We start from the raw sequence: 14,601 nt of genomic DNA, 5'->3' as shown, positions 1-14,601 counted from the left end.
CACACCTGCCGCCACTGCGGGCTCCGGGCTGTGCTTTTCCCCAGCCCCGGGCCCCCATCTGCACCGGGTCCCACATGCCCGCTCCCCGCAGGGGCCAGCTCCCCTCCCGCAGGCCCCCCGAGAGCCCCCAGGGGGCATCACTGCCATCCTGGAAGTCCCTTCCCCACTGCGTCACCACCGGTGGTGTTCTCAGGACCTTGAGCAAGGGCCCCGAATAAACTGTCTTTCCATCATGGCTTTAGATCACGAGGCCAGACTGTGTCTTCTCCCCCGATGTCCCGAACTTCAGAACCGCTGACATGAGACTCCAGCTCCAGTGGCTGCAGCCGGGCCTCACGGGTAGGTCTGAGCAGACGCTCCCTCATGGCGGCTCACGCTCTCCCCACCGCCCACGGGGCTGGGCCACACCGCCTGCGACACCCCTGCCCCGGAGTGCAGTGTCCAGGGGCAGGCAGATACCTCCTGCACCGGCCACCCTGTGGGGGACATGGAGGTCACGCATCTCCTCCCTGGGACAGGCTGGGGCGCCAAGAGAAGTGCAAGGCCACGGGTGCAGAGAGCCCGACGGAAAGGCCTAGACTCAGGACAGAGAAGAGAGGCCGCTGGGGGCCCGGCTCGCCCTGAAGGACGCCCACGGCTCGCGCTCCCGCTCTGGCCCCAGCTCAGCACCACCGGGACGCGGGAGTGAGGGCGGGGTACTGGGTACACACGGGCACGAGCCAGCACCTGCCGTCCTCACCTCTGGGAGGGTCACAACAGGGGACAGTCACACTGAATGATCTCAAACATCACGTCTTTTGTAAGGAAGCTGGTTTTTTGCTTTTACACCACGCACGACCCAGCAAGTGGGGAACTAAAAACAATTACACAAAAGAGCCGCAGAGGCCCTGACTACCTCCCTCCCGGTCTAGGAGTTGCCTTGGCTTCCGTGTCTCGGGACAGAGCAGGAGGTCAGGGCCACGGCCATGGGAAGGTGCACCCGGGGGTCAGTGGGCTCGCTCCCGGGGGGGCTGGAGTCCGAGGCCAATGCCTCTCTTGGCCCCTTCGGTGGCTGAGCACAAGCACTAGCACTGCGGCCGCCACATGCTGCCTCCCCCGAGGCCCTGGGACACGCTGCTGTGCTCCCAGCCACCGCGGCCTTCTGGCTGGACCGCTTCCAAAAGGTCTGCACCTTTTTCCTTATTCTGGAAATAAGTTGCTAACAGCCTTTAAAACGGACTTTCCAGCAAGCCGTGTGAGTGCAGTTTAAGGGAATAACCTGCTCACCCAGAGCCGCACTGAGGAGCCTCTCCGACTCCGCAGCCCAAGCAGCAGAGGTCACAGGGGCTCTGTGTTAAAGGTCCAGAGGAACAGGGACCCTAGACACCACCGCCTGCCATTACACCAAGCGGGCACCAGGTGGCGCCACAGTCCACCGCACACGGAGGCTTCTCCAGCAGAGCCAGCGGAAGGCGGGGGTTACCCAGCACCATCAGGCCCAAGTTTAAACCATATCCAGGTCTTGTTACAAACATCTTTTTAAAATGTATACTTATCAGTATCGTTCTTTAGCTACCCCACACCAGCAGAGGCTGGTTATGTCAGAGACTTGACCTTCTGTGTGTGTCTTCACGCACCTATGCGCTCCCAGGCTCCCGCTGGAAGCATCCCCCAGGGCGGAGAGGGGCAAGAGGGGAGCAGGGGGCTTTGTTCCGGGGGGGGGGGGGGGGGGGGGTGCGGAGGCCCGGGCTGGGTGAAGGAGCGAAACCCAGCCCTCAGCGACTTCCAGGGCCATGGGGGGGCCTCACCTTCCGGAGACCCCACGGAGAGGGTTAACGGACATAACCCAGAATGCTCCCTCTCGTTTCCCTACCTCTTTAACTTGCGAATTAAAACAAGGCATGAAATAATCCTACGTTGTTTTGGTCTGGCTTTACGTCCCACAATCAAACTCATAACGTAATCACCTCTAATCCTTTCCAGAACAGAAAAAACGGCCATTCAGGAGACTAGAAGCCCCGGGACGCCGGGGTGGCTCAGCTGGTTAAGCATCCGACTTCAGCTCAGGTCATGATCTCATGGTTCGTGGGTTTGAGCCCTGCGTCGGGCTCTGTGCTGACAGCTCAGAGCCTGGAGCCTGTTTCGGATTCTGCGTCTCCATCTCTCTCTGCCCCTCCCCTGCTCACACTGTCTCTCTCTCTCTCAGAAATAAATAAAACATTAAAAATTTAAAAAAATTAAAAAAAAAAAAAAGACTAGAAGCCCCAACTGCATAATACACAACTCCATTTTCAGGATGGCTAAGACACGGTTAGGCGGCTTAGCAATGGCTCCACACTGATTTCTGCCTCGCACCCACTGACCCTCAGTCAGCGCGATGAGAGGCAAACGGCCTCACTACTGGGTGGGGGTGGGGGTGGGGGGGCGGCGGCACTGGTAGGAAAGGGCTCCGGTGACCCTCGGCTCAAGGGAAACGTGGTCACCCCACTTCCCTGCTGGTTTATCTTCAGGACTCTGGAAGAAGCAGAGATCAGGGATCTGAATGGAGAACTGTGTTTACAGCAGAACCGGAGACATATTTGCACCAGCTGAACAGGCACTTTCAAGCACTTAAAAACAACTCATCTTAAAATTAAGAGATCAGGGCACCCGTGTGACTTAGTCTGTTGAGCATCTGACTCTTGATCTTGGCTCAGGTCATGATCTCATGGTTCATGAGTTCAAGCCCCACATCCGGGCTCTGTGCTGACAGCGTGGAGCCTGCCTGGGATTCTCTCCCTCCATCTCTCTCTGTCCCCCCACCCCAATCTCTCTCTCTTAATAAACTGTAAAAAAAAAAATACAAAGAGATCAAAATACAGTCTACATTATTTCATGTTTGTGAAATCTAAAACAAGTTTCACAGCTGTTAACATGTGACCTATTTCTGGAAATTAAGATCAAGAAGGCTAAATGCTTTAAAATTTTTAAGTTACTACACACAAAAGCGTGTGACAGAACAAAAAGTACATACCTACTGGAGCATACGCGAACATCAGGACAACATGAGGGTTTCAAAGGGCAATCTGTTCAGTCAGCAAAATTATTTCATAAAGCCCGTGACTGAGCACCTGAAAACTGCCAAACGCTCTACGGCACAGGTTCTGATTGTGAGTGTGCACAGCAGACAAGATACATGTCTGTCTTTTCAAATGTAGGATTTTAACACCAAGTGACCGACACAAAGGGACTCTCAATGGACACAAAGCGGGAGAGGGCGCAGGTGACCCACCTGGATGGGCCCGACGGACGTCAGCAGGCTCTTCAGCTGGGCATCAGTGGTGGACGAAGACAGCCCTTCGACGGACACGACGCACGGCTGAGGCTTACACTCCACCACCCGCAAGTTCTGCTTGTTGGGCATGAGGCGTCCCCGGCCCATGGCACCCGCCACGCCTCGGCCTCTCCCGTGCATGATGACCTGGCAACGACAAGAGTAACTGTGTGACTTCTAAGCTTCGAGTTTGTTTCAACAGCTACTGAGACTGTGAGCATGCGAAAACAACTCAGAACCCACTAAAATACACCGCGAGCTGCGGGGTTTCCTGTAGTTCTCATCCACTACCCGCGGGCTTCAACGTCTAACCGAAAGAACCCCCAGGACCTGGAGGGGCGAAGGGAGGAGACGGAGCCTCGAAGCCTGACTCCGTGTTGTCAGGAGGCGTGGCCCAGGTGGGCACTCCTGGTGGAGCCACGCTGCTGGAGATGACGCAGCGGGACCAGAGCTGAGCAACTTCCCTGGGCCGGGTCGTGAGGGCCCCAGGCCCGCAGTTCCCCAGCGTACTCCAGGCCACGCCAGTGGGGGCTGGTGCCACCACAGGCCACGTGATGCCCCGAGCCCCCTTGTGACATGTGGCACCCCGAGAACCTGAAAGGCGGGTTCTGTGGCAGGGGGCCGCCGAGGGTGGGCAGGGGTCGCTTCCCGGCTGCCACAGAGTCGTCCACAGAGCTTTTACAACACACACCATAAAAATCCAAGCCACAGCCATGGCCCCGCGCTCACCCCACCCACGTTACGTCCTCAGCAGTCTACAGAAGGGCCCAGACCTTACGAGTCTTTAAGTTGCCAAGGGTTCAAAACCATTATTCCAGGATCTTTTAAATACAAGGAGACTGCTGACCTTTCTGGTATTCTCTCCTCTCTTTTCTTTTTTCTAACGTTTATTTTTGAGAAAGAGAGAGACAGCGTGAGCAGGGGAGGGGCAGAAAGAGAGGGAGACACAGAATGCAAAGCAGGCTCCAGGCTCCAAGCTCTGAGCTGTCAGCACAGAGCCCGATGCAGGGCTTGAATCCACGGACCGTGAGATCACAACCTGAGCCGAAGTCGGAGGCTTAACCGACTGAGCCGTCCAGGCGCCCCTCTGGTGTTTTCTAATTAGAGATTAGGTAGAGCGCCTCCCCTGCAGGGCAGCCGTGAGATGCAAGCGTCAGGGTGGGTCTGAGCAGCACCAGACATCCTTCCCAAATTCTGTCCTAGAGTCTGGGTACCAAGAAACAAAGACGACCCCCTGGTCCATCAGAGGGCAGGGCAGGGAGGAAGGGACGTGCACACAAAACCACATTCCTTAACACTCTGCAGAAGGTGGCAAACGTCCTCCTGTGAAGTGTCTGAAAAGTACAAAAGCATATTTCAGAGAAGTCACACTGGAAAACACACAAAAGTCGCACATAAACCACATCAACAAGAGCAAGGAGAGAAGCCACGGGATCAGTTCAAGAGATGCAGAAAAAGCATCTGACAAAGCACAGCGTCCATTCACGATCAAAACCCTCAACACAGCAGGTTTGGGGAGAGCCGACCTCAATATGATAAAGGCCTTATGTCAAAACCCACCGCCCGCATCGCAGCCAACGGGGGGTTGACAGGAGCCGCTCCCTAAGGTCAGAAACAAGACAGGGATGTCCACTCTCACCACTCTTGTTCAACATAGCACGGAAGTCCTAGCCGCAGCCATCAGACAACATGAAGATATAAAAGACATCCAAATCGGTTAAGGAGAAGTCAAACTTCCACTCTCTGCGGACGACAGGACACTGTGTACAGAAAACCCACAAGACTCCACCAAAAACTGCTAGACCTGATACATGAGTCCAGTAAGGTCAAGGGACGTGAAATCAACATCCAGAAATCGGCTGTATTTCTGTGCACCAATAGAGAAGCAGCAAAAAGAGAAATTAAGGAATTAATCCCATTTACAACTGCACCCAAAATAATAAAATACCCAAGAATAAAGTTAACTGAAGAGATGAGACCCATACTCTGCAAACTATAAAACACTGATAAAAGAAACTGAAGACGACACAAAGAAATGGAAAGACATCCCATGCTCATGGGTTGGAAGAACAAATGCGGCCCCCAGTAATCCACAGATTTAACGCAATCCCTGTGGAGATACCAACAGCACTTGCCACAGAACCAGAACAAGCAACCCTAAAATTTATATGGAGCCTCAAAAGACCCTCAAACAGCCAAAGCAACCTTGAAAAAGGCAAAGCTGGAGGTGTCATAATCCCAGATTTCAAGTTATACTATAAAGCTGTCGCAATCCAAACACTCAACTACTGGCACAAAAACAGACGCACAGATCAATGGGACAGAGAAGAAAATCCAAAAGAAACCCACCATTATAACTAATCTTTGACAAAGCAGGAAAGAAAATACAACGGGAAAAAGACAGTCTCTTCAACAAATGGCGCTGGGAAAACTGGACAGCGACGTGCAGAAGAATGAACCTGGGCCATGTTCGTACACCACACACAACAATAAGCTCCACATGGATGAAGGACCTAAATGTGAGACCTGAAACCATAGAAATCCGTCAAGAGAGCACAGGCAGTGACTTCTCGGGCATCGGCCATAGCAACATCTTTCTAGATAGGTCTCCTGAGTCAAGGGAAACAAAAGCAAAAATATACTATTGGGATTACATCAAAATGAAAATTTTATGCACAGCGAAGGAAACAATCAACAAAACTAAAAGGCCACCTACAGGATGGGGAAAAAACTATTTGCAAATGACAGAACAGACCCAAGGGTTAGTATCCAAATAGAAGGAACTGCTACATCTCAACACCCAGAAAATAATGCAGGAGATGTGAACAGACATTTCTCCACGGCGACACAGAGATGATCAACACATGCGGGAAAAGACACTCAACGTCACTCACCATCAGGGAAACGCAAATCAAACCCACAATGAGATGTGACCTCAACCTGTCAGGATGGAGAAAGTCAACAACACAGGTAACAGGTGCTGGCAGGGACATGGGGTAAGGGGGGCCTTGGGCGCTGCGGGGGGTGCGGCCGCAGAGAGCAGCACGGAGGGCCCTTGGGAAGTTAGAAGAAGAACTCCCTTAGGGTTTAGCACTACTGGGTGGCCACCCAAAGAACACACAAACACTGATTCAGAGGGACACACGCACTGCACCCTGATGTTACACTGGCCTTGGTCACAACAGAACTACGGCGGCCGCCCGAGTGCCCTCGGACACACATGGACAGAGAACCCATGGCGTGCACGCACATGCCGGAATGTGACTCAGCCAGAGAAAGGAACGAAATCTGGTCATCTGCGATGACCTGGATGGCGCTAGAGAGTCTGATGAGAAGTGAAGGAAGTCGAAGAAAGACCACACCGTGTGATTTCATTCATACATGGAGTTTAAGAAACAAATCAAAACAGAAAAAGAGACAAAACACCCCCAAACTCCTAGCTGTGGAGAACACAATGGTGGATGCCAGGGGGTAGGGGGGTGGGGAAGGGCGAAGCAGGGGAAGGGGATTAAGAGCACACTTAAGATGACGTGCACAGAGTAAGGGAAGGCTGCTGAGCACTATCTCGTACGCTGAAGCCCATGGAACGCTGTGTGTTAACTACACTGGAATTAAAGTAAAAATTACGTTGCAAGGAAAACTGGCAGCAAAGCAGCAGGAAACACGCATCCTTACGTTCCGGCTCGAAGTTACAACACTGGGGGCGCCTGGGGAGCTCAGCCCGCTGAGCGTCTAAGTCCCGACCCGGGCTCGTGTCGTCACCTCGCGGCTGGCGATACGGAGCCCCGAGTCCGGCCCTGTGCGGGCTCGCTCTCCCTCTGCCGCTCCCCCACCTGCGCGTCCCTGTACGCTCTCTCAAAATAAACAAACATTCATAAAGTAATAAACCATGACGTTAATAAAATACCTTTACCAAACGCCTGCTGACACGCCAGGCACCAGGCTTTTTAGATGCACCTCTGATGAAACCCACCCAAGAGCCCGAGTGAGCGGGGAAACACTAGTGTGCTCGCTCCACGGAAGAACAGACGGGGGTTTCGGACAAAGAGACTCGAGGGCTTACTCGTGCGCACGACTACACGGGGGACGGGGCCTCTGAGGCCCCTCTCCTCCTGCCCCCAGGGACGGCACCTGACCAAAGCCAGTTTAGACTGGAGCAACCTTCAAAGACCAAAGATAAGACTTAATGTCTGCACACGTCTTCTGTTGCAAGAAGCGGGTAATTTTATTTGCTCCTACATCATAAAGTGCTTACGAGATAATACAGACAGGGTAACAGACCCAGAGCAGCCTGCATACTGACTCTATTACTACCTGGGTCAGCAGCTGGACACCTAGGATGAGCTAGTGGACTCCGGAACTTTCTAGAAGAAACTCCAAGCAAGTGTTGCTTCCCTGCTTCCTCCCGTACGTAACTTCATCATACTAGGGGCCTCTGGCTTATGCACCAAGAGGAAGGAGAGAGGGGACTGTACTGCCAGGCTCTGGGGAAGCTGAGGAAAAGGCACCTCACCCCGGAAACAGGACGGGACGAGCAGACACTCTTCTCCAGGGAGGGTTCTAGATTCGGTGTGCAAAAGAACATTCACCTCCCCTGGGAGGTGTGACAGATACCCTCATTTGTCCAAAACTGGAGTCAGAACCAGTCAGGGCCGCCTTCCGCAGGGACCCGGCTCTCCCACCCGCGCACGGGCTAAGGGGGACGTCTGGCTCTCGGGCGGCAGAGCAGGGAGAGCGCGCTGAACAGGGAAGGAACCGAGTCGGACTGGGGTCTGCGGACACGGGGTCGGAGCCGCCGAAAACCACCACAACCTCAGGTACGCGGCCTCTCCTCGAGTTGTCCCATTAAAGCATCACCCGAGGAGAAGTCCTTTTGTGAACACATGAGTTTTTGAAGCCAGAGCACAGGGAATTACGGTTCACTTATGAATTTATCGGAGCCCTCCCGTGGGGTGGCCGTGCTGCCGCAGCGCGGCCTAGGTCACAGGCAGTACCTTCTTGGCCGGATGGACTCCCTGGATGCTCTTGATGCCTGGGGGGCCGGCCGGGTGCACGTGGGCCCCCACCGGCGGGTGCAGGGGCTGCTGCGGCGCCCCTTTGGTCAGCGTCACCTTGCGGGCGGGCAGCTGTCGGGCTTCCGGGGGCTGCGGGAGCCGCTGGGGCTGGCCCTCGGGGTGAAAAAAGCCGTCGCTCTCTCCTCCCTGCTGAAACAAGGCAGCGGCTGGTCAGTACGTGTGTGGCCAGGAGGCCTCCCCGGCAGCGGTGGGTCCGCCTCGACCAGCACGGAGCACCGCACCATTTCAGACAGGCGGAAAACCCAACATGTCGTTTCACTAGGGCCACTCAGCAGACTTCTCATTTGACAGTGTTTGGGTTTTAATCACAGTTTTGAAATTTATAACACGAAGGTCTTTAATTACTGTATACACACACGAGGTCTGTGATTAAGGCATGTGAGGCTTGGTTCAGTGCAACAGTGCTTAGCTCAAAAAGTACTTCATATTCGACACGCACGTACCATTTCCAGGGGTGTCTTGTCACAACACGCTGGGTTTGCACAGGCAGTGGTTTTACACTCTTGCCCTGTCCTCAGACCTAAGGCAAGTGGACCGTCCCCCGTCCTTGGGACGTACCTCACTGGCTGTGGGCGCTGGGGACTCAGCATTGGGAGGTGCCCGGGGCCTCTCCCTCCCCCGACCCTTCCCCATCCGGACACTCCCCGCTGGGACACCAAGGGCCTCCCCCGGCCTCGCACACAGGAGGGACCGGTGGCCCTAGTAAGAGCTTCACAAGGACCAGAATCTAACCTTTTCAGTTTTACTAATGTTCCCTCATTTCTTGACTTTAAAAATGGTGCTGTTTGTTAAAAAGAAAACCACAGACCCAAAATGGTGTCACTCACACCGAGCTCCCAAACCAGGGCTCACTCCCTAATCGAACTGCAGTTTTGGCCGCCCTGACAAATGTAGTCTTCACTGGTCCATCAGGAAGTTTTCCATCGGGGCTAAAGGGCAGGCCACAGGGGGCCCTCTCCCCCAGAAGAAGGTGAGGTCACCTGCACGGTGAGACCCCGAAGGGAGAGCCAGCAGCCTCTGAGAGCAGTAACACTCTTGCCCCAGCCCCCTTCTAAGAAAATCTCCGTCTGTGCATCTCCCAGGGGCCCCTCTGCCTGCTGGATGAGGCAATGCCCACCTCACGAGGTGCTTAACAAAGCCCGTGAGATCCTTAAAATGGTCTCAGTTGAGTATTTGCCATCTAACACATTTAAGCTGCGGTGTTTATGTTCGGGATACCCCCGGGCAGCATAGAAACACCTCCGATGGTGCCTGTCCGCTGCTCTCAGTATCGAGGGCCGCGTCACGAGGGAAAGTGTGGATGGCAAGAGACCCCCATCTTGAGCTGCTCAATGACGTAATCTTAGCAGAAATGGACGCTCGACTGTGAAAAGCAGACCTCGCGCTTCCATCAGCACGAGGCTCTACGGCTCACATGAACGGGAGCGCAGCGGTCTGTGGTCAGTGGACCTGCCCCCAGACTGCTCAGCCCCCAGTGCTTCCAGAAGGAACTGGAGAAGCGAACTCAGCTGCAGCCCCTGTGTTATATGTGTCCCTCCCTCCCCCCAAACTTCTCTTTGGGGGCGCCTGAGTGGCTCAGTCAGGTAGGCATCTGACTCCTGGTTTCAGCTCAGGTCATGATCTCACTGTTTCATGGGTTTGAGCCCCACGTTGGGCTCTGTGCTGCTGGCGCAGAACACGCTTAGGATTCTTTCTCTCTCTCTCTCTCTCTCTGTTGGGCTCTGTGCTGCTGGCGCAGAACACGCTTAGGATTCTTTCTCTCTCTCTCTCTCTCTCTCTCTCTCTCTCTGCTCTTCCTCCACTCATGCTGTCCCTCTCTCTCAAAATAAATACACTTTTAAAGAATTTTAAACTTATCTTTTAGGGACAGCTGAGTGGAATAGATTGTAGGGATAGGGGCTGGGGCCAGACAGGTGTAGATGAGAGTTCTGTAAAAACTGCCCAAGGCAATCAGGTCCCAGGAAAGAAGAGATGAGAAATGTCCCATGTAGCAGGGCTTCTGGCTTCCGCGGCAGGAAGACGCTGGCCCATCTCCTTCCCCAAAACACATTCTGTAACTGGACAGAACCGCCCAGAGTAAGCACCTCAGGTCACCGGCATCGACAAAAGTGAAACAGGACAGAGCAGCACCTGGTCCCGAGACCAGGTCTGCGCTCGGTGATGGGGCTCCCCACTGACCCGCGGGGCAGACCCGGTGCGGCCTGCAGGCCCGGGAGCCACAGTGGCGCTGTCAGGAAGCCTGGGGGGGAAGGGAGTGGGGCACACCCACCAATCTGTCAGCCCCAGTCCCTTCTGGAACAACAGCAGACCAGCCAGTAATCGGAGAAATGTAATGAGATCCTGGAACCACAAGGGCTCCTGAAAGCCTGGGTCAGTGTGCTCCGAAGGCACCGGGGGCCTGAGGGGGGGGCAGGAAGGATGGGGTCAGGCAAGCACCGCCCCTACTCCTGGACCACTGGCCAACCTCCTCCTGAGTGACGGCTATGCAGCGACAGGGTTGAGCCCTAGGAAGCTGGGCTAAGAAATGAAACAGGAATAAAAAACTGGTCAAAAAAATTCTGAACTGAACAAATAATACAGTATATCAAAATCTAGGAGAATCAACTACAGCAGTTATGTCAGAGAGGAAAAGAAATCTGAAATCAATAACCTGAGCTTTTATCTCAAAAAGCTAGAGGAAAAAAGGAAATCAAGCTCAAAATACAAGGAGGAAATGATAAGATCACAGCAAAAAGCAATGGCACAAGAAAAAGAAAAACAATGGAGAAAAATCAATGAAACCAAAAGTTGCATTTTTGAGATCAACGAAACTGATGACCTTGATCAGGAAACTCGTCAAGAAAAGGAGAGAGAGGGCACAAACGATCAACCTCCACAATCAGAGAGCCACTCATCTCACTGGCCCTGCCGAAACGAAAAGGGACATCATGAACAACTTTACACCCAGCGAGACCACTGAGGTGAGATGGGCAGATGGCATGAAAAATGTAGAACACCAGCGCCGATTCCAGAAGAAAGAGCTGAAAATCTGGGGCGACCCTGAACTGGCAACGGAAAACCTCAGAGGGAAGCCCACCGGACTCACCGGTGCGCCACATCACTGCGGCAGGACGAAGGCAGCCAATTACAAGGCCTCTTCCAGAAGACAGAGGACAAAGAACCTTCCGGCTCCTCCTCGGAGGCTGGCATGACCCGCAGAGAAAAGCAGGCACCAAAAGAGAAGAACGCTGCAAAAGAAGAGCCCACACGCGTATGTCAAGGGCCCCACCCAGACGCCAGCAGACAGAACGTCCCAAGACGGCAGGACCGCGTGCCAGGCCCGGGCGGCGCCCGCCCCAGGAGCGCAGGGCCGGTTGCCCGGACACTGGGCAGCCAGGAGCGTGTGGGGCACGCAGGAAAACCCGCAACCACCCAGGGACAGAAGGAAACTGTGTCGGCCCGGAGGTGGGGGGTGGGGGGTGGCGTCCTCTACAAACGAGCAGCCCACGTCGTGCTTCTGCTGAAAACGCGCAGGCTTTCTCCTGAGGACCATTCTCCTGCACCTGCCCGGGCCAGGCAGGGACACGCGGCTCCCGCACCTGTCACCTGCGGAGAGCTCTAATCTGAGCCATCCTGGGCTTTACTCCAGAACCACCCAACTGGGCTCCGTGCAGCCGGGACCCAGACGCAGTGTATCTGAAGGGCTCCTGGGCTGATGGCTGTCCAGCTAAGGCTGCAGACGGCCGAGCCGGATGGGCGCCCCCGACGCTCTGTGACCCGGTGCCTCTTATCAAGTGCACGGTCAGTGCCAGCCGAGAGTCACGCCAACCTTGCAGAGTAATGTCCCCGAATGATACGGTAGCAGTGTGGGAAAGGCAGGCCATTTTGCAAGACTATGATCCACATAAACATTTAAGCTGCTGGTCTGTGAGCTTCTCCACAGGCCTTCCAGCCGAAGCGTAAGCTGGCATCCAGGCCGGGCAGGGCTGACTCACTCTCCGTGCCCAATGTTTCAAAGTCTTTCCCTTAAAGAGCTATGTGACCTCTCTCTTGTTTGGTATTTACTTGAATTTTTCCAACATACAAAGTTTAAAATTTTAAGGATTACACCATATCCTCATCTTTCTTAAGAGCCAGTGAGTGGTCCATCACTTATTAACTTCTCTGAAGTCCTGGAACCGTGTTAGTACAAGACTCCTGCATCTCCTACGCATGCGTTCAGCTGCCCGGGCCTCACGGACACTTCTCTCTGTCACACGAGCAGATACTTCCCGCGGAGCCCCAGGCCCCACAAGAGGCTGTGTGCTGGGTGCCAGAGTCTACCCGCTGACCCTCCACCCCCCACCCTTCTGCCGACGTGAGGCAACGAACTGGCTACATGCCGGCTAGCTGTATGCGAGAGCCTCTCACTGTACGGACTTAAGGGATCTAAGTAAGTCCCCTGGAAGTTCACCTGGCAAGGTGAAAGTTCGAGGGCACCCAGAGCACACACTACCTCACAAGCATCTGAAGAAACCAGCAGATTAGACCCCGAAAGTCTGCGTTGCTCACCAAGCCAAAATGTCTTGCGCGCTGATGGTCCTGAGATAGCTACTGAATAAATCAGTGCACAGTAAATCATACTTTACGGCGCAGTTCTCAACGTGCTGTGTAAAAAGGCCTATAGTATCAGGATGAGAGGCTGTCGCACTGTCGGTGAGGACGCAGGCACTGACCACATGTCACTACAAGATTAAAAAGGCCAGCCTTCAAGTTAGTAGTACTATTTCTGTGCATCAGGAAACGTTATGCCACGTTGCAGAATAGACAATGAGCTGCTACATGTGGCCTAAAAGGAGCGACGTCCATACAGATAATGGACAAAAAGAATATTATCATATGCTTTTTCTTTAGCAATCCAAAGCTAAACACAAGACCGTCTAGATAGTAAACTTTAATTTAAACAGAACAGCTTGCACACAAAGATATCACAATCACCTGTTTTAAGGTATACGACACGTGTATGTATTTGGATGATAAATACAGAACACTAGTGATCTGATGGTTTTTTTTTTAAATATTTTTTTTTTAATTTATTTCTAGGAGAGAGAGAGAGACAGCGTGACCAGGGGAGAGTCAGAGAGAGAGGGAGATACAGACTCTGAAACAGGCTCCAGGCTCTGAGCTAGCTGTCAGCACAGATCCGGATGTGGGGCTCGAACCCATGAACCGTGAGATCATGACCTGAGCGAAAGTTGGAAGCTTAACCGACTGAGCCACCCAGGCGCCCCTGATCTGATGATTTTTTTAAACTGGGAACTGAGAACAGAAACATTTAGTCAAGAAATACTCCAAATAAGGAGACTCGTGGTAATTTATTGTGAGAGGAGACATTCGTGTCAGATAAAAACTTTGAAAAACAAAGTTCTACGCTTTCATTTTCCTTTCAAGAAATGTTCACTTTTTAAAACAGGCTTGACCCCAAAGCTGAGGAAAAACAGGTATCACAGAGCCTCTCCTTTCGTATCTGTAAGGACAAGACTCTCCTCAGGGAGAGCGGAGTGCAGAAGCCCGTGATGTGGAGGGGGGTCCCACGTGTGGTGTGAAGGCCTCATCTAGGGCCCCCTAAGAAATCGCCTGACAAGAGGGACCTGTTTTTGTGGGTGTGCCCCTCACCTACGGCTCTGGCCCCAGGGCAGGAACTCACGGGCACGGGGGTGTTCGCCCCCTGCCGTCACCAACCGGCCCCACAGCAGCCTCCAAGGGCGGACAGAGCGGCGGAGCCAGGCACTTGCTCAGTCAGTGCCGCACACAGGAAGGGGGGTGTTTCAGGCAGGGACTAGGACGCCGGGCCGACTTCTTGGAAAGGCCGCTCCGAACCCCTGCTTACTGGAGGGGGCAGGAAGCACCGGTGAGCCCCAGGACTGCTCGGACCCATGGCGATTCCGAACCCTGCAGTAGCTACGGCCACATGGTCACCTTCACGACAGAGCCGGGCAAGGCAGGAAGGCGGCCCCGCTCGGCGGGGCGGGAGGGCTGAGCAGGCCTGTGGGGTGATGCAGTGCGGCTCCTTCAACCCTCCCTTCCAGCAACTGTTCCCCGCACTGGGCAGGGGGAGACCCCGAGACCCCTGGTCACACGGTAACTGCTTCCCGGGACACGCGGCCTCGACACACAACTGTTGTCAGCAGAAGCTGAGCCCAGAAAGGCTAACCGCCACCCAAAAACAAAGGCCCCTGTGCTGCTGCCCTAAAAGCCACACTGAGCCCTGAAGGC

The 14,601-nt window shown here is 54.1% G+C and overlaps 1 protein-coding gene across 2 annotated transcripts in view; it reads right to left on the bottom strand.

Moving 5' to 3' along the window:
* The window catches only part of RBM33 (RNA binding motif protein 33), a 118,373-nt gene that overhangs the window by 4,286 nt on the left and 99,486 nt on the right, over nt 1-14,601 (bottom strand). The window contains exons 15-16 of one of the 2 annotated variants that reach the window (XM_039230666.1): nt 8,287-8,496; nt 3,251-3,439 (exon numbers count right to left, since the gene is read on the bottom strand). In XM_039230666.1, coding sequence (XP_039086597.1) covers nt 3,251-3,439; nt 8,287-8,496 — 399 coding nt within the window. The remainder of the gene's footprint in view (nt 1-3,250; nt 3,440-8,286; nt 8,497-14,601) is intronic. The other variant, XM_039230667.1, reaches the window with a different exon arrangement.

This window comes from Hyaena hyaena, unplaced genomic scaffold (assembly GCF_003009895.1).
Source record: "Hyaena hyaena isolate Hyena2069 unplaced genomic scaffold, ASM300989v1 scaffold_50, whole genome shotgun sequence".
In the NCBI taxonomy this organism is placed as follows: domain Eukaryota; kingdom Metazoa; phylum Chordata; class Mammalia; order Carnivora; family Hyaenidae; genus Hyaena; species Hyaena hyaena.
This window is presented reverse-complemented; position numbering and strand designations above follow the sequence as displayed.